The sequence below is a fragment of the Hemibagrus wyckioides genome, linkage group LG23 (assembly GCF_019097595.1).
Source record: "Hemibagrus wyckioides isolate EC202008001 linkage group LG23, SWU_Hwy_1.0, whole genome shotgun sequence".
Classification (NCBI taxonomy): Eukaryota; Metazoa; Chordata; class Actinopteri; order Siluriformes; family Bagridae; genus Hemibagrus; species Hemibagrus wyckioides.
The window spans coordinates 18,345,533-18,369,871 of NC_080732.1; the positions used below are offsets into that span (position 1 = coordinate 18,345,533).

The 24,339-nt window shown below is 37.4% G+C and overlaps 2 protein-coding genes across 6 annotated transcripts; one reads left to right on the forward strand and one right to left on the reverse strand.

Annotated features, from left to right (window-relative positions):
- Positions 1-1,493: 1,493 nt before the first annotated feature.
- On the forward strand, positions 1,494-6,180 carry tmem176l.1 (transmembrane protein 176l.1). Of its 2 annotated transcripts, none has more exons than XM_058376972.1 (7): positions 1,494-1,604; positions 2,694-2,876; positions 3,153-3,260; positions 3,395-3,451; positions 4,915-5,154; positions 5,672-5,791; positions 5,921-6,180. In XM_058376972.1, the coding sequence occupies exons 2-7, from the start codon at positions 2,703-2,705 to the stop codon at positions 5,984-5,986; spliced, it is 765 nt and encodes a 254-aa protein (XP_058232955.1). In that variant the 5' UTR covers positions 1,494-1,604; positions 2,694-2,702; the 3' UTR covers positions 5,987-6,180. The 2 variants fall into 2 exon arrangements, with proteins under 2 accessions (XP_058232955.1, XP_058232957.1); XM_058376974.1 differs by having other exon boundaries at positions 1,500-1,601; positions 2,692-2,876.
- Positions 6,181-10,563: 4,383 nt separating this feature from the next.
- Positions 10,564-20,005, reverse strand: rpz5 (rapunzel 5). 4 transcript variants are annotated; one of them, XM_058376263.1, is made up of 3 exons: positions 19,868-19,956; positions 13,189-13,260; positions 10,564-13,014 (listed from the first exon to the last, which is right to left on the reverse strand). In XM_058376263.1, exon 3 carries the CDS (start codon positions 12,987-12,989, stop codon positions 11,817-11,819), a length of 1,173 nt encoding a protein of 390 aa, XP_058232246.1. In that variant the 5' UTR covers positions 12,990-13,014; positions 13,189-13,260; positions 19,868-19,956; the 3' UTR covers positions 10,564-11,816. The 4 variants fall into 4 exon arrangements, with proteins under 4 accessions (XP_058232246.1, XP_058232245.1, XP_058232247.1 ...); XM_058376262.1 differs by lacking the exon at positions 19,868-19,956 and adding an exon at positions 16,284-17,027; XM_058376264.1 differs by lacking the exons at positions 13,189-13,260; positions 19,868-19,956 and adding an exon at positions 16,284-17,027.
- Between the last annotated feature and the right edge of the window lie 4,334 nt (positions 20,006-24,339).

Consider the following 24,339-nt stretch of genomic DNA (forward strand, 5'->3'; position numbering starts at 1 on the left):
CTCCCAAACTGCGTGTTGGCATGTAGATAGAATCTGATGATTGTTTGATGCAGTTCTCTAACAGTGAGCTTTGGAGATTTTTTTACTTCTCTTACCATCCTCCTCACTGTGCGTGGTGGCAAGATAAACTCGGGTCCTCGTCCAGCCTTGTTTGTCACTGTTCCAGTTGTTTTAAACTTCTTAATGATTCCTCTGACTGGAGATATGGGCAAGTTTAGGCAAGTATCTATTTTCTTGTAGCCATTGCCTGACTTATGAAGGTTGACACACATCTGCCTTACTTGAATGGGGTGTTCTCTTGTCTTTCCCATGTTGAGGAGTGGATAAGAGAAAGGCTTCTGTGTCACGTCATATTTATACCCCAGGGAAACAGGAAGTCATGAATTATTAATTAAAATAATATTAAAATTAGTTTCTGGATACTCTGATAAACTTTAAAAACTACAGTAAAAATTACAAAAATGCTTCAATTACATTTATTTTATAGGAATTGTTAGGGGTGCCAATAATTGTGGAACAGGTGATTTTATATATAAAAAAACAATTATTTTTTAGTCATGTATTTGTTTTTTTTTTGTTTTTTTTTAAGTTTAGATTTTTCTACAATTTTCAGTGTGAGATTATGCTTCTGCAATAAAAAATAAATTTATTAGAAGCCTAAGAACACATCATAACCAGGGGTGCCAATAATTGTGGATTGCGCTGTAATTCTTTTTTTTTTTTTCCACTTACACTGAAAATATATTGGGTATGAATTTCATATATAAATGTTAAATATTGCATAAATTTTATAAAAACATTACTAAATAATTCTAAAATATTAAGAGTAAGATTCATTCGATTAATCTGGAAAGTAAAATTAAATTTACACATTAAACTTAAATGTATTAGTGATCCAGACACAATTCTGCCTCTTTAATTTTGTCCTGAAGCTCTGAGGCGAGTAAAAGCATCTGATAATAAATACACATATTTTTTTTTACACTGTGTTTAACTGTGATCATATTGCATTCTGGAAGTAATATCAGTAAAATAACATTTCTGTTGTGTAAATAAATAAATTATTAACTCAGTTTAAATATCTAATAAACAATAGGGGGTAGCAAGAAAATTCACAGAGAAATCAAGGATCAATTATGGAATTATGGCAGAGAGCATTAGAGACCTCAAAAATGTTACAAATCTGATATATAGAATAAAAAACAAATATTATTTTATGATATGCAATGTAAACATTGATAATGTTTGCTTCAGTTAACACAGTTGAAATAGAAATAATTGATCAATTTTAATGATACCATGGCATTTAGTATTATTTAATTAAAAAAGATAATACTAAAAGTAAAAAAAAATAAATAAATAAATAATAATAATAATAATAATAATAATAATAATAATAATAATAATAATAATCATGATGATGATGATTATTATTATTATTATTATTATTATTGTTGTTGTTGTGTGCTGTGTGGTGCTCTATGGTACTGCAGGAGAAGTAGAGCGCCCTCTGGTGGTTAGTTCAGTAAACGCCACGCTTCATTTCTTAAAGACTGAGCAGCTCTGCACTGAAACTTGGCAGCAGAAGTCTACTGGAAAAAAAGGTGAGTTAGAGATCTGATCATCTTTAATTTATTTTAAAACATGAATTTTCTGATATAAACGGATCTTTTGACACACGATATTTTCCTGGAAATAACGCGATGTTGCTTCCCTGTCCTTGTACATACATCTCGCCGTCAACACCAGCATTTTCCTGTGAAATGAAGTAGAAAGGTTATTTCTAAGTAGTATTTTTGGATCAAAGATAAAGGATTTTTCGGACATTTACAGCCACATATTGCTAAGTCATATATTACTTTATTTTTTAGTTTGTTTATGCCTAGGGCCGTTTCTGCGTGGTTTTTTTCCAGGCCCGGGGAAAATTTACATGATGTGTTTGTTAAGTGTAGCTTCATGGAAATGGGTTTACATGTAAAAAAAAAACAAAACAAAAACAACTAAACAAAACCAGTATCACGAAATTCGAATGGAAAACGACCAATTTAGGCTTAAGTACAACTGTAGCTGACCACCGCATATTTATAAACGAAATAAATTCCTTGTACTGTGCTGGTAATAACTTTATTTATTTAATTTTTCACCTAAATAAAATCAATTCCTTGCACTTAGGAATTTCATAAATTTTGTTAATTTATTTTTAGGATTATTTTTTAAGAGCGAAAGCGAAACTGGACGCGAGTTCTGGTAATTCACGTTCATACAGGCGCCATCTAGTGGATATCTAATGTATTATTATGCGCTTATTATGATTAATTCTGCATTACAGGCGCCGCCTTGTGGTCAAATTCGGTATTAATCTGTAATTATTCGCCACGCCATGTGCCATCTAGTGGATATATAAGGTATTAACGCTATAATATTTCGTTGCTATAAGCGCCACCTGGTGACCACGTACGGTATTAATCCACTTTTTTTCCTCTTTCACATTCGCCTCCTAGTGGCCAGACATGGTATTAACTCATTCGCAAAAACGTTTTTTTAAAGGCGTGGAACAGGGAAACAAAACACGCTAGTTAAATATACATTTTTTAAATTGTTTGTATTTATTAAGCTATTTATTAAATAATAATATACACATGTAAAAGTTATGAATAAAATACAGATAATAATATCACTTGTGTGTTTCGTAGTGCTTCAGAATGTCCCTGACAATCAGCAGGGCCGAGGGGGTGACGGTGTACACCCTCCACTCCAACCACAAAAGTAAATGGCCGCTCATCTGTCAGATCCTGGGTACCATGTGCTACAGCCCCGTGTACTCTGTGTCTCAGAGACTGAAGCAGGAGCTTAGCTGCACGCTCACAGCACTGGCGGTTTGTTATGCATTCAGACACTACTCAAGGGGTTTTCATGTTTGAGAACTCATTTAATAAATCAAAAATCATCATTGCACAATGGACAAACAGTACTGCTTCTACTAAAAATCAAAATATCATCATATAATGATATATTCATGCATTTTGTCCATATCGCTGTCTGATATTGTCTGATATTTTAGGACTTGAATGAAGATAATGTCATGCACTGTGATTATAATAAATTTATCTGTTTTCTCAGAAGAGTAATGACCACCTTCTCTCTTCTCACAGACTATACAGATCATGGTTGGAATAATGAATCTGGGCTTCGGGTCTTTAAGTTCAGCCATTTACTATGTCCGTTATTTTGAGTCTATTTCCCTTTGGATAGGAGGCGTGGTGAGATTAATTTTTTTGTGAAAACATAATTGTTTTATTCAGATTAATGTGACCTTCTTATGTTTCACATATGACGTGGTGGATAAACATGCATTATTGTGGTCAATAAATGATCTTTTTTTTTTTTTTTTCAGATTATTGCAATTGGAATAATGTGTATCCTAACAGAAAAGTTTCCGAGCCCATGTCTGGTGAGTTTCCTTTCTTGAAGCATGCTGTTGCTGTATTCTAGCTCATTGAGTCAGCTCATTTGACTGATCCATACGAGTCGACTATCAAACAGATCACTGCCATTTTATCTTAAACCCAGTTTCATTTCCATTATCACTTATCCAATCTATCCTCGGGTCATGGGGAGCCTGTGCCTATTTCAGGCGTCATCGGGCATCAAGGCAGGATACACCCTGGACAGAGTGCCAACCCATTGCAGGGCACACACACTCACGCAATCACACACTATGGGCAATTTAGAGACTCCAGTCAGCCTAGAAGCATGTCTTTGTACTGTGGGAGGAAACCAGAGCACCCGGAGGAAACCCACCAAGCACGGGGCATGCAAACTCCACACACACAGTGAGCGGGAGCGAGACTCGAACCCAGGACCATGGGCGTCGCTAGGCCAACATTTCGACTCAGCCCCCCTAAAAATTCTGCGATTCTCCATAAACTGTACACAAATTGGTGATCTCCTCAGTCCACTTTAAATTTCATATAAAAACGGTGGCAATTTCATATAAAGACTTCGGCTCTTCACCGTCTTTCAGCTCATTCTTTAATCCGCAGACCGCGGCGTCGCAGAGCGAGGATCAGAGGACAAGTGTAAGTGTGTGTGTGTGTGTGTGTAAGTGTGTGTGTGTGTGTGTGTGTGTGATCAGGAAGACTCGTATTTGGCTTGTTCAGTACTCAAATGTTATACACATCTATGCAATACAGTGAAATGCTGCAATAAGTTTACCATCCTACCCTGTTAGTCAAACCTTTATATTTTATTTTTTTATTTTTTACTGTTATACCCCCCTTAAATGAAAATCCTAGAATCGCCCCTGCCCAGGACGCTGGAGGTGTGAGGCGAACGTGCTAACCACTAAGCCACGGTGCCGCCATTTCTTGTAATCCATACATAAGAAATCGTCTCGGTACGTCACAATTTAGGATACGACATGCGCCCTGTGGGTATATAAAGAGTTCCAGCTGAGGAATATCAAACAAAGCTGAATGAGCACAACACAACACACCACAGGCTTATATAATATCCAGTTCCACTGAATATCAAATAAACTTATAACACAACACTGTTAGTTTTCTATATGAGTCACTCTGGGAATAGTGCAGTTTTTTGCAAATCATAGACTTATGTGAATGATCTTATTCTAGTATGTTATCGTTTCCATAGTAACACTACAACGACTTCAATCAAAGCCATTTAATATAAAAAAATACATAACATTATTTAACAAAGAAGAGCATGTAATTGTTGAAACTGTGAAATTTCCTCTGAGGAGAATGAACATCAGTGATTATTTGACTATAACAGAGTGTGAGACAGAATGTTTGGATCCTTACATAAATATCAGGTCCGGTATTAATCCGAATCGGACTATTAAATAATCCACTGTGTAATAAAATCCTGTCCTTACTCACTCTGTACATGTAGGTTTTCCTGGCTGTACTGATGAACATAGCGAGCGCTGCATTAGCCATAACCTCCATCGTGAATTATTCCATGGATTTGGCAGGCAAACGTTTCTGGGACACATGTGATCCTCCTGGCCGTCAGGACTATCTGTATTCCTGGACAACTCCGTCTCCCTCTAAAATAGCTATGTGGGATGAAGTCTTTAAGAAAAGACTAGAGATGTACAGAGTTTGTGAGGAAAACAAGCAGATTATACAGGTAATGACTTATTAATGATTTCAGAAGAAAGTAGTTTTTGATCTGTAAGGCCGAGTCTCTGAAATGATGATGCTGGAGTTATATGATGTGATTAATTAGTCGGAGGGACTACAGTTCCCTGTATAGGTATTCAGCCGCTCGGCTTTTCTCACATTTAATAACGTTATGCTATGAAAAATTTTCTTTACCCGTGAGCAATCATTTTCATTTTTATGAATTAATTTTAATTAATATTGAATCTCTTTGTCTAATTTACATATAGAGTGATGAGGTCATTTCTATGCTCTCAAACAATGCAGATTATTCCTGCATAATCTAGTACCTCAAGACCAAGAACAACACTTTTCATCTGGGATAAATTCCCACTGATACACAATCATGTGACTTCTGATCTGATTATTATATCAGATTTATATTAGATTTCAGTACTAAATATAAGTTGTCCTAATTAGAATGTATACACTCTAGATGATCTAATCACCTGTGTAACCAAAACAAATTCAATTTCTACAACCAGAAACTCTTCAGAGGCCTGGACATCATGATGATTGTCCTCAGTGTTCTTCATCTCTGCATCGCGATCAGCTGGTGTGTTCTGAGCATAAAGGCGCTGTGCAAGAAGCATGCAGATGCTCAGGTATAACCGTCTTTTGAGAGATAAAATAAATGAGCCGATATAACGAGTCCTGAGAGCCGAGGCTGGACTCCTGACAGCACAACAGAACAAAACAGAGGGCTTAAAGCTGATCTGTGTTCAATTTTTCAGGACCTGGAGGATCCAGAACTTCGCAAATCTCTCCTAGAGGAGGAAAATCCAGATTTTGGGTGTTAGAAACAACCACACCAGTAATTCCTCTGTGTCATTTAAATACACTTTTCCACATTGTTTTTAAAATCAGTGTTCATTTGCATGATGTTTGCTTGATTTGCACTATAGATGTATTTTCTTCACCTGTTTTATCAACCAACGCTGTGCACATGTTTACTAAAACAGCAATAAAGGTAAATAAAATCTGCATTTTGTTACCAGTGGCCGTCAGAAGTAGCCTTTATTTGTCACATATACATTACAGCACAGTGAAATTCTTTTTTCGCATATCCCATCCTTGGAGGTTGGGGTCAGAGCGCAGGGTCAGCCATGATACAGCGTGCCTAGAGCAGAGAGGGTTAAGGGCCTTGCTCAAGGGCCCAACAGTGGCAACTTGGCGGAAACCCGATCTTCCAGTCAACGAGCCAGAGCCTTAACCACTTGAGCCACCACCGCCCCTAATGAGCTATATTACATAGTTCATTATAAGAAAAGCACTAACAACTTGACATAGGTGATTACTAAACATAATTTAGGGTAATAATGGGAAATATACAAGCATTCTTTCTGCTGATAACATGCACCAGAGAAGCTGTTTTGCTAGTAATTCTGTCTAAAGATGACTTTAGCAACAGAAATAAGTATAAGTAGATCTTATTCATCATTTCCAAATATTCCCAGTTCTGGAAATGTTAATAGATTCCATGTATTTTCAAGCTCTCCGTGTAATCCGTGTGTGTTTACAGTCATCCACCACCAGATGGCGCTGAGAACTCCACTCGTCTTCAGCTGTGTGGTTTTCGTCTGGACAGCAGTAGCCATTTTGAGAGAGAAATGAAGAGAAAATGAAGGCTGTACTCCAGCAGAGGCTGTTCACTGACCCCCGTGGAGGTCAAGACAACACGAGTGCACACAGAAAACATTCAATCACATCTAATTTCTATTTAAAAAATAATGACTGACAATGTAATAAAAAAAACTTTTTAAGCTAAAAAAAAATACTGATTTTCTATATTGTGTGTATATTTATGGGTTATTGGGTCAAACTAGTTAGCAATGTAGCTAGTTAGCACACTTAAATAGCTTATTAGGAAGTGACCAATTTAAAAGAGATTAATGAAAGAGAGTAAAGACAGTCATTTTGCCAAAAAAAAAAGTGAGAGAAAAGGCAGAAATTTTGCATAATTTGTCTGAATTATGAGTATTATGAGTTTTGTTACTCAGGTACTTATGTTGATTGTCTCGGCCCTCAGTTCAGAATAAACATATTCAAATTAACAGATTTATTTTATTATGAATAATTTTTAGTCAGGGTTTTTCAATAGTGTCTAGACCAACACTTTTAAACACGAGAAAAATTGGTTTTAAACCTGAAAATATGGACTGAAGAATAAAATAGTTCATTTTTTCTTTTGCTATTAGAAGAGATATGATGAAAAAATAATCAAGAGGCATATGTGCTGTATTTTAATTGGAATTAATAAAATGTTTTTGTTTGTTCAGTGTGCTCTCCTGTGAAGAAAACGTCCCTATGATGTTGTTGCAGAATAATATCATCTTTAAATTACACTTCGGCTAGTTCAACTGTATAGTGTGTTAACTAAAGTACATGAATAATGTATATAAATAAGAATAAGGGCACATGGAGTTAAAAGCCGGTGTAGTGAGTGGCTCTAGATGATTTACAGAGGTGTTTCTGTTATAGTTGCTACGTACAGGTGGTCCGATACTGAGAATCAACAAGCAATTTGCAAACAAAAGCAGATAACAAAGACTTTTCTCTTAATACCACAGACATGTCTGTATTCTTATGCCATTGTTTGTGTTGGGTTTGCTCTTTCTCTCTACTTTAGTAGGATTATTTTCAGTGAATCACTGAGTCTCTTAAAAACCCGGCTCACATTAGGGGCGTGGTGATATACTGGTCTAACTGGATATAAAAACCTGAAATTTAACTGTTTACATTAAAGTATACTGGTATAGATGATGTCATCACATTTTGAGGTGCAGTGCCCCGCCCCCTACAAATTTAGGGTAAATATTAGGATCATTTTTGTAAATTAATTGCTTGATTATATTCCACATGATTAAAAATATTTTATAGTTTTCTTCAAAAAATGTCCTTGGGATGATATATACACAGATTTTCTATGGTTGTATCAGGTCCTTGTTTAAAGGCCTGGTGGCCCTGCATGTGCTCCACTGGAGCCAGTCTTCTCATAAAAACCATCCTTTTTTGGACACTAAAATGAAATTATTTCTAAAGAGACTGAATTAAGCAGTAGACAGGGTAACATTTCGGGGATAAATGGCAGCACAATGTATTCCTGCATCCAGAGCGAAAATGTTTCCACGCCACGTGATGTTTTTCTGCGTTCCTGAGATCACCTGATGGGGCCGGACTCAATGCAGGGCTGTCTGACCAAATCGTATTTCTGGAAAAGTAATTCTGGTCTGATTTAAAAAAAAAAAAAAATTCTTAAGCTATTCAACTGGGTATGTTCAGGCCAAACTCACACACAGTATAGATAACTCTCCAATGCTTCTGCGCTCTTTGTGATTCAAGTATGTAACAAAAATACATTAACCTTCACCAGAGAAGCAACCAAAATCTCTGAGCTTGGGATTGGAAAATCTCCCAAATCTTATCTGTCTATATTGTCATTGTCTGATTTCTCAGGCTTTGCAGACTTCATTTATTGTCCATGTACTCTGTAATCAGATCCACTGGCTCTAGGAGCAACTAAAAGCAACTAAATCCTGACAAATATTAAGATCCTAGCTCAACCATCATATGTTGGTGGTTGAGGTAAGAGTTAATGAAGTGAACAGACTATAAAGCTTGATTTTGGTGTGAAATTGCTCCAGGCACGCCCAGTTTAAGATATTATATTTTTATGAAACATTAAGTATTTTGTTGCTTTGGTTAAAATGGAAAGTTTCATACATCATTATGAAACTGAAACTGCAGCAGATTGCATTGCCTTCTGGCGAGATTTAACTCCTGACATTTGCAGGAGGCCTGAAGTTTTGATTCCTCCAGAACATTGGAGTTATGAAAATTTGATCTCTTTGGCCTCCAAGAGAGATTCTCATAAGTAAAAGAGGAAAGGGTTAGAGAAACTCAATAGGGCATGTTAGAGAATAACCCTGGATGGTGGAATATGTGGAATTTAAAATAATCTAATAATAATACTAATAAATACCATAAAACAGTTCTAAATTTGCCTAGTTCCTTAGTTTCAGGAAGATGTTCCGCAGGTCCTGAGCTCTGCCCCGTTTCTCAAGAAGAGGAAATAAAAACAGAGAATCAGCTATACTGGTGGTTACATTGGACTTATTTTAAAAAATGACAAAAAACTCACCATAAGTGTGTTCCTCTTTTTTTAGTGGTCAGTGTAAATGAATCAGATAAAGTTCACCAACCGCTGGCTGCCAGACTGCTGTGTAGAACAGATTTATCACCAGCACACACAGTCACGACTTGAGGAAATTATTTCACGTTAGTCGTCTGGTGGAACAAGGTGCTGTGTTCTGTATAGTACTGATACTCTCAAGGTGCGCAAATTACACTTCAGTGATCAGACCAGATGTGACTTCTCTTCTTCACTTGGATATGGATAAAACCAAACCATACTAGGTCATACTGCTTTCCTGTCATCTCCTCCTAATTATCTTCAGTCAGTTCTTAACTGCCAACTGTTGAGCATATATAATATTTAGACAACCAAAAAACTGTCAATTTACAGTCATGTTTAGTTTAATGTTGTGGAAATAAGTTATTTTCTTATCACTTTATAGCACATTATAACATATGTTAATGTCAGAAAATTAAAGCTGCAGCTTTACCTAGAGATAACAAATAACTTTTAATTAAAATTATACACTCTTTTTAATAATTTGTTTACAAAGGAGAATCTGTTAGCACACTGTTGTTGTTGATCTTTCGGCTGCTCCCTAGGTGTATGAGGGGTCGCCACAGCGGACCAACTGGTCGCCACAACAACTTTTTACGCCGGATGTCCGTCCTGACGCAACCCTCCCATTTTTATCTGGGCTTGGGACCGGCGTGGCTGGGGTTTGGGCACTGACTGAGAATGAAACCCTGGCCTTCCACATGGCAGGCAAGAGCCCTACCACAAACATCTGATGCACTTGTTTCAACAACATAATTAACATTTTCAGAAACTCTAAATGAAATAACAATCTGTGAATTTCTCTCTTTCAATCTTTGCCTGTGACTGCCTTGTTTTTCGTCATGATGTTTAACATGTATTTCTGTGGTAATGTATTTATAAACATGTTTTTTGCAGTGGCACAGAGCTTTATATAGAACCCCAACAGTCTGCTGTTTCTGTGCATAATTACAGAGTAGTAAGGGTGTTTCACCCAGTGCACAACCACATCTATTTCCACTGAACTGTGTCTCTAATTCCTCTACTGCTGTTCCACTCAGAGCTTTCATGATCTGCGGAAACCAATGTGAAAATACCCTTACCTGTAACCCAGATCATTCAACATGGCACCCGCCATATAATAATCCGCTTATTTATATATGTGTAGTGAATATGAACGATTAAATAAAGACAACCAGACTCTGATTGTGCAATAAGATGTTTATATCATGAAAAGGTATGAGAGGTTTGAAAATACCAAACCTCATAAAGTCTGCTGAAATCAGCCATTAAAGGATATGTTGGACAATTGAAGGGAAAAAAAGTCTTTCCAAAGAAATAAGGAACACTGTAATAGAGCCAGAGAAAGAAAAACAAACAAAAGAGAACCAGTCTGAATGTATGGTATAAAATGTCAGTGTTTTGGTAATTAATCAAAGGTGCATTCAGGTGTATAACCTGCTCAACTAGATCAGATTAGCGCTGAACTAGAAATGAAATTCCAGCTTAATCAGACATAAATGCTGTTTACCTTCCCCTTTAAAAGAAAACAAACAAATAAAACATTTATATTGGTCACTTAAGGCAAAAAATATATATAATGCTTGACTATAACTATAGTGTTATTATGGATTGAATATGTAATACATGTGTAATGCTGTAGTGAAATGGAAAGAAATTGGTTCTTTCTCATGACCATCTTTTATCAGTGTTAAGCATCTGAATAGAAACCGAATATTTCTTTTGGAGTACAGATAAAGATTGTGTACTCCTGTGTCCGATGTTTTAAATCATGATAGGTCAAAATATTACATTTTATTCATATATCGCAATCCAGGATAAACAAATCTGGATCATTCTGGGTTTTTATTTTAATTAAGTAAATATGGAGGCATATTTTAATCATTGTGCAATAGAAAAAACTGAAACAGTCCAACCGCCTGTACAAGGTTCATAACGAAACAGCTTCTTTTTTTCCCTTTATGACGTGTTCCTACATGTACACGTTTTGGTGAAAAGGGTCTGATAGTGTCAGAACCCAACTCTGTGACGGAAAACACACCTACACACATACAGATAGGGACAAAGAGCTTAGAAAAAAACAAGACGGAAAACAAAATTATTGGGCAGTGTTATTGCATCTTGAACAATGTGTTGAACTTCATTTCATACTTATGATTTATTTCAGGATGGCCTGATACAGCTAAACACTCATATTTCCCCCACCCAAGACATAGAAAATTACCCACTACAAGTCAAGGCACTTTAAAACTGCAAATGCAGTGATTATAACTGACAAAGACTGATTTTCACACAGCATTCAAAAATACTCTGCATTAAAAGACAACATGGTTAGTGGCTTAGCAAAATAGTCAGTATTTTCTTTACGGTAGATAAAGGTTTTTTGACTCTACTACAGGTCTATTCTGTGGTTGCTCTTCTTAACTGCGGTCATTGACTTAAGAAGAATGAACAAACAAGTAAAAGTTCTTGAACTCCTCAAAGAAGTGAAGCTCATCCTGAAAGCTCCATGAGTAAGCCATTTCTTTGCATGACGTCTTGACAGCATGGACCGTACACTTAGGGATCATTTCAAAGACAAGCTCTGCAATCCCTGGAACTGTGACTTTCTTCTGGTCCTGCACCAACTGCTGGATCTGAGCTTTGTCAAGGGGTTCAGGAGAGGCACTGTAGGATATCACGACGTTCAAATTCTCATCTGAAGGCACCTGAAACCTGCTCTTGCCTGTGGCACACTGGAAGTCCTTCTTGCTGGTGAACAAGCCCTTGGGTGAGTTAAAGACACGGACTGACCAGCTCACCCAGTCATACTTCCCTTTCAGTTTCTCGATGATCATGTTGGCCAGCTGCTGGTTGCTTTTGTCCTTGTGGTCCCTCACTAGGCGCTTGATATCGATCTCAGCCTGACTGGGAAAGCTGTTGATGCAGTCTTCAATGACTGCGTTCATTTTTGACTGGACCACCTGCATCTTTGTGGCCCAATCTTGGAGCAGCTCCTCTTCATCATCGCAGCCTTTCAGAGCTGTGTGTCCCATCAAAGCGATGAGACCTATGCAGAACAACTTTTTCAGTCTGGCGCAGAAGTCCTCCACCGGCCTCCGGCTCTTTTGTTCGTAGTTGAGAGTGATCTCCAGCACGGACTCTCCAGAGAAGCTCTCTCCTGTTACAGCACCGTAAAGCGTGTGTAAGTTTTTGTCTCCACCAGTCTTGTTAAAGTGGTCCAGGAATTGTTTCTTCTTGGCGTCTCGAAACTTTGGCTTGGCAGTGAGGATGTCCATGTACTTGCGAAACTGGTTAGTTACATTCTCTTCTACTGAGAAGTAAGTTGCATCCATGCCACTTTTTCTCACCTCATCGTTTATGCGCTGGATCTCCTCTGATATGACCTCCAGACGCTCACGGACCCTCTGAAACTGCTCCTTCATGTATTCTGCTTCTTTGCTCTCCACATTATCTATTGCTAGCTTCACAATGGGAGCAGCGATGGAAAAAATGGGGAAAAAATCCCCAGCGATGCTGGCCAACACCTCTGCTCCCTGCTCAAACACCTCCATCACATTCTCCACCACATCCTTCTTGGATGCAATAAGTTGCTGCAGGTTTTCCGCCATTTTTTTAATCTCTTTGAAAATCAATCTGTGTAAAAAGAAAGCACAAAAGGTCAGGTTACAAATCATCTCACTGCTAATACCGTAAATAATTAATCAGGTGGCAAAGAACCAAAACATGAAATATTTCAGGATATAGTGTTATGATCGACTGATTAAGCATCATTTTACAATCGCAGAAGGTAGTAAACAGAGAACTTACACAGCTTACACCTGGATTGTGGTATGATTGTCAGCCTTTTTTGCTTTGTCTATGTGGAAAATGTTGAGATCACTGTGTGAGAGAAAGAAAGAAACGTGCGTCAGCTCAGCTATCAGAGAAAAGAGCCACTCAGTAACGTCCCACCCGTGAGCTAATGAGCCAACAATGCACTAGGAAGTCACAGAGAGGGAGAAAAGGCTCTCCACATGCCACATTACAAGGACAATTTGGCATTTAACTGTGTTGCTTTCATCATTCACCATAAAAATCCATAAAAAATATATAAGCACTGGTCTGTATAACTGAGCAGATTTATAGTGAAGGAATACATTAATACTCAGGACTTCAATCACCTGCTTGAAACATGGATTAACCTCATAATAATAATAATAATAATAATAAGAAGAAGAAGAAGAAGAAGAAGAAGAAGAAAAGCAATCTCAGAAATCTTTGTAATCATTATGCATAGGCTTTTTTTTTTTTACACAGACCAGCATTGTAAACATCAGCTTCAGATCGTAAAACACAGGCTAAGTACTGGCCATGTAATTAAATTCGAAACTACAAATGAGATGTGGCTAAAAAGAAATGGAAACATGATATCTTCTTAATATCCATAAAGCAGTTAGAATGTAGGGTATTTTCCGTTTTCAGTGTGTGCCATCGTGGGAGGACAAACAGTTAATAAGGTAGTTGGACTCGCTGGGCTGGAGCACATTTTCCAAAGCAACCCTGACAGTTTCTATGGAAACCAGACAAAAGAAAAACGAGGCTGTCAGTTACATTTTGATGAACCTCCTCGCCAGTTTACTCGGTGCTTACTTTTTCAACAGCTTTTTTTTTTCTTCCATCCACATGCACACAGACTGAATAGAATTTCAATGATTTCCATACGCATTTTGTTCTGTGAATGCATTAGCTAGTAAAAAAAATAATAATTGTGTATTTGATCCAAAATATCCCAGAGTGCTGATTAGTTCTGGGTTCTGGTTCTGGTCAGGTGGCAGTGATTCATTTTCTATAAGACGAGCTCTGACAGTCGTGCTGTTTATACTAACACACAGTTCTATTGCGTTATCATTTCTACACTAACGGCTAATTCACAAGGACTTGTATGGCAGCCTCACATAAACTAAGGCTAACAGCAAACATATTTTTAAGGAGGTATTTATTCACCCTTTATGGAAGGAGTCTCCAGAGTCAGTGTTTTGTAACAAGCAGTTTTCTGCCTCAGCAAAGTCTTTTCAATAACAAGCATATCTTATTGACTTAATGACAGTAATGTATTTGATAACAGGAACTAAAAAGTACAATGTGTACAAATCTATTGTGCTGCTTTTCTCCTGAAAATGTTCCTATGCTGTTTTTTTCTGCACCAGAAAGCACTAGAACAGATCAGACAGAACATTACAGACTGCCTCATCATTCTCCCTCCCCTGGGTTACTGCAGCACTTGAGAGAATCGGGATTTGCTGTATAACATACCACTAATGCAGTGTTAACATATCGGATATTGGCTGAGGTTTAAGACTTCTTAAATCCGAGGTCTAAAATCATTATTCTGCAGTATAGAGACTCATGTGGATGTTCCTGCCTGGATAAATGAATTCCACTTGAGCAAGGAGCAGAAAAAAGAGGAGACGATAAACAACTGACAGCGAAATATTCAGAGAATGTGACGCAAACATTTTTCACAGCAACAGCTGACCCTTAGTGTAGCTTTCCAGTTGATTTTCCTTTGTACAGAATTACCACAGGAGAAAAAATATACATATTTGGAAGAAGTTCCATCTTTTAATAGAGTTATGTTGATATTGTATTATACATAGATGTAAAAGATGTTCAGACTTTAGGAGGTGTGGGCAGCAAGGTGTGACAGGGATAGATACAGCTTAGTCAGGTATGATCTATACAACTATAATGTATAAAGCTGGGTGAGGTAATACATACATCTACAATACATACATACTAAATGAATATAAATGCATATTTGGCATGTATAGATCACTATAGTGCATGCTGAGACACTGGAATTATAAAGTACCACTTGTACAATTCTATAGGTTTTTTTTTTTTATAATTGAGCCATTACATTTTGATTCTCAACAATCAAACTATCCATATGTATTTATAATTTATAATGCATACACCTACACAACATAGAGGTTAGGTAAAGTATGATGCATACAATTATAAGGTGTTTACAGATATATCTGAGCCATTCAGCCAAGAAGATACTGCTTAGTAAAGTAGACTACAACATATTATAACATATGTAATGCACAAATTCCAGTCTGTATCATGCACAGCTGTGACATTCAGCTATAACATACAGTTTAACCATATATAATGCAATGAACACAGTAGTATATAGCTATATTTATTGTGCGTATTTTAATAAGTCTATGTAGTGAATGTAGCTCGGTAAAGTACATAGCTATAATGCATAAAGCTCAATCATTTATAATGAAGCTCACCATAACGCATGAAGGTCAGTAAAGTATGATGCATTGCGTTTATAACGCGGAATAAATGCAGTTCATTAGAGGATCATGCACACAGTTATGTATGTGCTATAGCACATACATAAAGCACAGAAGTCACTAAACATAACGAACATAATTAGATGAGGAAGTTATACGACATGCAGCTCAATGACGTGTACAGTACTTATATTTAATATATGAAGCTCACTAAAATGTAGTATAGAAATTATAAAGGCTCGCGCTCATGCTCATAAAGAATGGAGGCGCGCGCTGAGGTAAGCTGTCCGACAGGAACGTACTTCCTGGTTGGCTGAAGACCAAACAAAAAGTTCTTTTCGAGGACTCCCTTTTGGAATATTAATGTTCCCGTAAGCGATTTGTATGATCGAGTAAAGTTTTGGTAGATACATTATACAGTTGAAAGAAGCTCATTTCATTTGTGTCCTTTTTTACACCGTGAATAACTTCCAGCCGTTTCGTTGAAAACTGAGGAACGCCCTAGAGGCTGCTAAACTTCTGTCCTAACAACAACTCCCTGAAGTTACTCCAGTTTACTTTATAAGACGTTATGTTATTATTTTTCCTATGTTATTATGACCATAAACTCACCTTAAAGTCGCGGAAGTATACACGAAAGACAAACAGATCTCCGCTTAAACCCGACGTCATGTAGTTTCCCTTATTACAGCTGAATGAGAGACACACCCATGCTCAGAAACACCAAAGTTTAAATCCTTCACATTTAACCCTTCCTGGGGATGACACTGTGTTGAATTTATTTTCAGAAGCACATATTCAAGATTTTGAAGCTACAGATACTTATATAATGGCTTGTTTTATTAAAATTTGTATGTCTTTGTGTTGTTGTTTCTTTTGCAGTGTAGTATTTTGTCTGAATGATATGAACTCATATAAAAGACACAGCATGGGTTAATAAATCAACAGTTAGCTAGATAATATTGTGAATACATTTTAATGTAATTGATAAAACGTTTAGGTTAATCATTAATAACGATTCTACCAGCATGTTCAACAGCATATGGTACAAATGTTGTTTATAAACACACTACCATTTGGTCTTCAATGTGATCGACAGAATACAAAAGTTCTCAGGCACATACAGCGTATGCAATATTCTCTTGATTAAACATGTTTGACTAAAATCCATACATCTTATAAGGTTGTCACATATGCGCTTTTACAGTTTACACAGAATAAGAAGCCATAAAAAAAAAAACTGGACATACTGACACACTTGCCATCGTATCATTGCACTGTGTAGTGTTAAGACGAAAGAAATTGCAAAAAAATATAAGACTGATTGCCATCGATATATTTAGTTTGATCATTTCACTATTCTGAGTGGATACAAATGTGTGCCCTTTTGTGAACCGCATAATAATAGCACTCTGGGTCAAAATTGTTGGCTTCCTCCACTCGTTTATAGCGACTTACAGCATGCACAAGGCAGTTGGGAAGACTCTTGCACAGAGACTCAGCCACAGACATCATGTCACCTTTCAGCCTCTCATTCTCTATTTGATCCTTTATCTGGACCTTGTGGAGTGGTTTAGGGTCTGCCGTGAAAGATACCACAATCCTTATTTTGTTTTTCGTCAAAAGGTCAAAATAATTGATACCTCCTCCACTTCCATGGTACCGTTTGCCAGCCAGCCAATTCCAGAAAAAAATGCCACCGTGATTGAACACTCTAACTGACCAGGAGACCCAGTCATACTTCTTGGCCAGAGCATCCAATAGGAATTTAGTAAACTCGGGGTCGACATGGCTCTGCCTCTCCACGAGCTTGTGTTCTACATCCAACTTGGCTTGTGCAGGAAAGTTGTTCACACATTCATCCACTGCCGCCTTCATGCGCTTCTCCACATCCTCCATGCGGAATTGCCATTTCTTCACCATATCCTCTCCAACAGTGCCTTCCTTTAGAGCTGTATAGCCCATCACTGCTATGATCCCAACCACGAACAGCTTCTTCAGGCGAGCACAGAATTCCTCCACCGGCCTCCTGCTCCGCTCCTCAGTGGCCAGTATGACGTCTAGCATTGCATCACCAGAGGTGTTCTCACCAGTGATGGCGTTGTACAAGCCATCAAGGTTCACATCAAGATCCGTGTTCTCATAATGGCTCAGGAACTTCTCCTTCTTCTTCTCCTTGAACTTGGGTTTGGCGATGACGAACTCTTGAAACTTTTCATACTGACTGATCATCTGTGCCTCACGGTCAAAGTTTTGTTTGTTCAGTGATGTTCTTTGCAGTTCCAGAGCTATTTTTTCAATCTCATCCTGAATCCCTTCCAACTTCTGGTTGACCTTCTCAAACTGCTCTGCAAGATACTTTGCCTCTTTGCCCTCTGGGTTGCTTAGGAGCTCAGCTGAGGCCACAAAAACTGCCTCCAGGATGGGATGGAACTGGCCAACAGTGGCTGCCAGGATCTCACAGCCTTGGCTCATGATCTCCACTCCCTTTTCGATCTTGTCCTTGTTCTCCAGAACCCATTCTTCCACACGACTCATAGTGGATGCCGGGAAAGAGGTCCTGTCTTAATCCTTTAATTGAAGCAAGTGCTCTCTCTGTAACATAGCAAGATAAGTCATTTAAAAACCCTCTTTTAGTGAAGTGATATCAAAATCAATGGCAGAATCAATGTGGCCACCTCTAAAGGTCACACTTATTTCCCCAACATGAGTTCCTTGAGGTAACCTGAGACAAAATCAGAGACTTTGATCACAGAGACCAAACAAGTATGGGAGTATTACTGTACATTTTGTTTCAGAGTCAGTTTTTCAGTTTCCTCATAAGCCGAAGCCAGCAAAATGTGGGAAAGTTAAATTCTGGACTTGTACAGACATGCCCAGAGTCATAATATGCCACACCTTCTGATTGCGAGGCTTGGGAAATATCAGGTGTCTCCCAGGATTGAATGAGAACAAACATACTGAAAGTTTAACACTGTTCACAATAAACATCGGAACGTAAATCATGAGCGTGTCTTGGAATGACGGGAAGAGTTGCGAAATGATGCCAGACAATAACGGGGGCTAATTCCAGCACTAGTGACAAACTATAAAACATCTGTTTTCAACATGCATTTGCTAGGAAAGATGTTTAAATAGCAGAGCTGTTGAACATTTCAGGGTATTTCTGGGCAGTTTCATTACACGGGGGAGATGAGCTCACACATATATCTTATTTCCCAAGACCCTGCGTATACTACGGCAAAAAAGGCACACCCAGATCTGAGAAAATGTGTAACCATTCCACTTGTTCAGCAATGTATAAGATAGGATTTTGTCTAACCAACAAAACCATTGTAACCAAACAGAAAATTATGCAACATGCAAATTAGGACAAAATCTAATCTTTGGTTAATGTAAATAAAGTGCATCCAGCCCACTTATTAGTACAGGACAAGAACAATTTATATATATTATAATATTTCACATGATTATGTAGAATGAAAGTATGACTTTGATGTCTAACAAACAAACAAATAATAATGTAAAGTTCCATTTAGAGGGATCCAGTTCTGACTCAACACTCGTGACTCAATTTGCCTCATCAAAGCACGGTTATTTAAAATGCATTTAAAATCAGACGCTTGTCATTTTTCTTTTTCCCTTTTCGAGAAATGTATGAAAACAGATTGATTTTCTAATTACAACTTCAATCCAAATTAGACAAAAAAAAATCTTCAATTCTTTTCCAATAGTTAAACATTTTAATAAAATCACATTAAATTGTCAGCACCAAAATTATTATTTAATTATTATGACAAAAATTGCATTTGATTGCTTTTTTTTGTATATCAAAGTGTTTTTTTTTCCCTCCTCTGAAAACCACATCCTTGGTTACTAATCCTGCTACACTGACATTGCAGACAAAGTCTTATTCAGGTCAATATTTACTTAAGCACAAGATCCGGCCATCTGAAATTCCCTCAAAAGAACCTTTTCTTATTGTATCTATTATAAGCCTGGAATTATCAAACACAATCCAGGTCATTTTGGTCTTCAGATCTCTTTTTCATGCCAGTGTTCTCTGAACTTTCTTTTGTGTATTAAAAATAGCAGAGCAAATCAAAGCACATATGACGAAGCAAAGCAAAGAAGCATAACCAAAAAAAAAAAAAAGAACGCAACAAAAGGCTGAGAGAAGAAAAAAAAGGGCTTACAGTTTAGTCGGTGAAATGTGCAGAGGTGCCCTCTGTGGTGTTCCAGTGAAGCCCAGCTGTGCTGAAGAGCTACAGCCTCCGTGGCTCGATGTGTATTTATAGCCTCGCTGCTTTGTGACACTCCCCTTTGGATGGACTCCATCTCATGCACGCATTCCTAGGAGCCCACTCTGAGAGGGATGGGTAACATCCTGTAAACATTGCCCCTTTCATCCATTCATGGGGGTCTACTTAGCTCTGGGAAATATCTTGGGGCAGTACCAGATCACAAAAAATACCACAAAAAGTCCCTGTGATAAGAGGCATGCTCGTTTACAATGTATTACAGACTACTTAGGAGAAAAAAAACCTTAAAATTAGATTTATCTTATCGTAATATACTTTTCTATGCATGTGAAGGCTAGATGAGCGTCAGAAGACAAAACAACGTGGCACGAATGCTGGCCCTGAGCTTTTACACATTTATAATCAGACTGCTCGACAATGCGGTGAAAGGCTCCTCTGTTTTCCCAAGCGGCCTGTTAGGGAGGCTGACCGGGAGCCTTTGTGCTCTTCTTGTGACCCACTTCGCTAGTGGCGAATTAAAACGACTCTGGTGAACTACGGAGATCCAAACCATAAAGCAATAGCCAGCTAGCGTTTTTGCTTCATCGTGTCGCTGCGAGATCTTGCACTTTGCTAACCTGATAGAGGCCAAAGCACAAGAATATTCTCACAGTACCATAATGGTATGTGGCGTGATGGGTCGAGAAAGTTTACGGCTACGGATGGACACCCTGATTGGTTGTGCTTGGCTTCTTACTACGTCTTCCAACCACACTCACCAGCAAATATAGATAGATAGATAGATAGATAGATAGATAGATAGATAGATAGATAGATAGATAGATAGATAGATAGATAGATAGATAGATAGATAGATAGATAGATAGATAGATATACAACTTTATTGTCCTTGCAAAGTACAGGTACATAGCAACGAAATGCTGTTGAATATTTCAAGTTCCATATATCCAAAATCACAAATAAAAGTCAAAAATGAAGCAGACAGTGCATGCCAAGCAGCCACAGTATATAGTATTATGCAAGTGCAATGTTTTTTTCTATTAAAAACTAGACAATTAGGACACCAAATAAACCGAAGCTTTGATCGTAGAGTAGGTTTTCTAGAGCTGCTTCATCAGCAGCATTCAGCTTTATTAAATCCATACAATGGAAAAGCCGTTACTCTAATTGTTACCAGATTAGCAAGGTGAGCCAGACAGGCGAGTGTGTTGTGTGTCTGCAATGGAGCTCTGTTTTCTTTGGTGTTTTAGTGAATTGTGTATAACAACCCCATTAAAAAAAACAATTGAGCTAATTTGTGTGTCAGATTTAGCATGCTAAATATTTCCTGCAGCACTGTAATTAAGTAAAAAAAATCTACACCACTGAACCATGTCATTGCAGCACTGAAGGTATAAACGGAGCAGAATTACAAAAATAATGTGTTTAAATAACGTTTCACTGCAGGGAATATATCAGCGCTAATGCAGAAGCTGCTGATGCTACACGTATTGACCACAGACAGCATCCAGCACTTGACCTCAGGCCCTCGTTCAATTAAGCACGTTATCCATTACTACTTCAGATGACATTTTCATTTCTGTGGAGGTTTCAGATAAAATACAATACGTTAAGTGCAGTTTTTGGCAACAGATGAGCATGTAGTGACTGTGCACTTGATATGTTTTTTTTTAGCTTATGTGGAATAAGTCATACTGTATATCTAGACTATATCTGAGTGCAGACAGGCACAGACAAGCCTCGTGTGAGTGAAGTGTCATTAGAGAATTAGCTTCGGGACTTTTAGATAATCAGAAACGTTTGTCTTCTCTGGATGCACAGGATTCTAGTATTACATTAGAACAAAATTAAGGTTATTTTGTTTTTCTTCTTTTTAAATTTAATGATGATACCTTCCAAAGAATGTCTAATAAAAGTCTATGACTAATGCTCCAAATTAAAAATGTCTGGAATATTTGATACTGTGATATTTTCTGGATGTTCCATGGCATTAAAATGAACTATAAACAGACAAAAATGCATAATGTGTTAGTGTTTATCTGTGCCATAACTGAAATATATTCCATGTTCTTATTTTGCTCTTGGAGGAAAATAAGATTTAAACTTTATGGTGGTAACAGTTACTCCGCTCCATCACCCGGTCAATGCCATCATTTCTTTTAATCAAACTGATGATTATATTGCATACTGCATTTTAGTTTTAATCCAAATTTTCCCAAACTTGACATCAATATTAAGCTGATAAAGCCTGACCTGGCTCTGGGGATAATAATTAATCTTGAGGTGTGATTCTTGTGATTGTATGATACACAGCCACCAAAATATTCTCAGCAATAAGAAGTAAACTATTTTCATGCGCTTGTAGCCGAATCTGAGCTTACATCCTGGAAACTTGTTCATTTATAAACAGACACTGGGATGTGCAGCTGTTTCCGCCTCACTGAATCAGAAGATGGCTCACACCACATCGGGGGAAGACAAGGTCAAACATGGTCTTCAACACATCAGAGGAATACTGATTTAATGACAGATGTGAATTTTACAGCTTCCGCTGGTTCAGATACATGCCAAAGAGGAACAAGGTACTAAAGTCAGTTTCTCCTGTTATATGGTTTGTGCTTTTTTTTAAAGACTTACACATTCTTTCAGAATGACAGAAAGTAAATAATAAACACAAAAGAGTGATGAGAAGGCAAGGGTCAGGCAATGAATAAACACTGAATTGGGAGATAAAAACTCTCTCTCTTGCGCGCGCTCTCTCTCTCTCTATATATATATATCCTTATAAGTTCAATAAGGGTCAGTATTTCAGCAGTAAAGCAAATAAACAACAAAAACACCTTAAAGTTCTATGAGAGTAGTTTATATAGTGTGTGTTTTGAACCTGTGTGATTGAATCCAGGTGTAAACAGTTAATAATCAGGCGAATTGGATCATGACGCATAACATGTGTGTTGGAGATGCAGTCTGTGGCGGCCATGTTTGTAGTATGCAGTGCATTCTGGGAACTGGAGTTCAACGCCATGTATGCCCATGACGTGACATAACATGACAGTGCATGTTACCCTGCGTTTGTTAGCGTTTTCTTATTATATTGCTCTTATATATTTAGGAAAATAAATTTTGCCAGTTGTGTTCAAGGTTGTGTTGTGTTGTGGCTTCTTTAGTGTTTGATGATTCCTTTTAAGTGACTGACAGAAAGCTTTATCATTTTGTCTAGACTACGTGTCTAAACACACACACACACACACAATGGCATGACTTAATAATAATCTAGATTATGAGGGTTATGCGTGCCATAAATTGCCCCTTGGGGATAAATAAAGTTTTTTGAATGGAATTAAATTGAATTGAATACAGAACCTTTTTTCTAGCAAGTAATACTGTAAAGACTGGAATAGAGAACGAGGGATTAAGGAGAGGATAATATCTGAACTGGGCAAAGATACTGCAGATAACGAGAATAAAAGAATTCTGTGATACTCAGTGAACACTGTTTCTTATGCAATGACTGATAAAAGGCTAGTTCAGGCTCGTAATGTGCAGTAATGTTGTAGTCATTCTGGAAAGTTTTGACCATAGTTGTAATTTTGACCCCGGCTGTGAAAGAAAAGTAAAAAGATAAGTTAACATCTTTAAAAAAACATCATGTGCAAGAAAAGCAAGGGACACAAGATTACTCAGTGCTACTCGTGCATTAGTACACACATGCACACAAATGGGACTGAACTAATATGTTAGGGTTGATTTTATTTATTTATTTATTTATTTATTAACCTTTTTTACATTGCCTCATGGTTTGAATTTGTGAGGTTTTCATATCAGGTCACTTTTCGGGTCAGCACTACCACAAATAAAACACAATTTAATCAGAAATATTACTCAAAAATGAATTGTATAATTTCATGTTGGTGTCTCAACATTATTATTTAATTACAATTGTGATTATGAATAGAAACAGGTGTGGCTGTAATGTTTAATGTAAATATATCTAATATTACAGTCATGATGCAAATACATGCAAACATGAGGGTTTTTTTTTAAGAGAACAGCTAAACCAGAATGTGTGTGTGCGTATGTGTGTGTGTGTGTGTGTGTGTGTGTTTGACACTTAAATGTAGGTGTTTGGCAAAAAAAACCATGGCTCGACATTTTCCAGTGCACTGACCCTGAGAAATAATGTTTTGATGACAGATGTGATTTTCCTGATTTGCCGGTTTAAAGCGGACCAGAAAAGTTACTTACTTTGTTTTAGGGAATGCTTTTTTAACTTATTTACATATACTAAATGATGTTTGCAAAATTAGTGAAAGCCCTGGGGAAAACAGAAGTTGAACATCCAGGCTTAAAATTTCACTTTTTGCTCTAAAGTGAATTCCAGATTTTGACTCTGATTTTCCAAATGT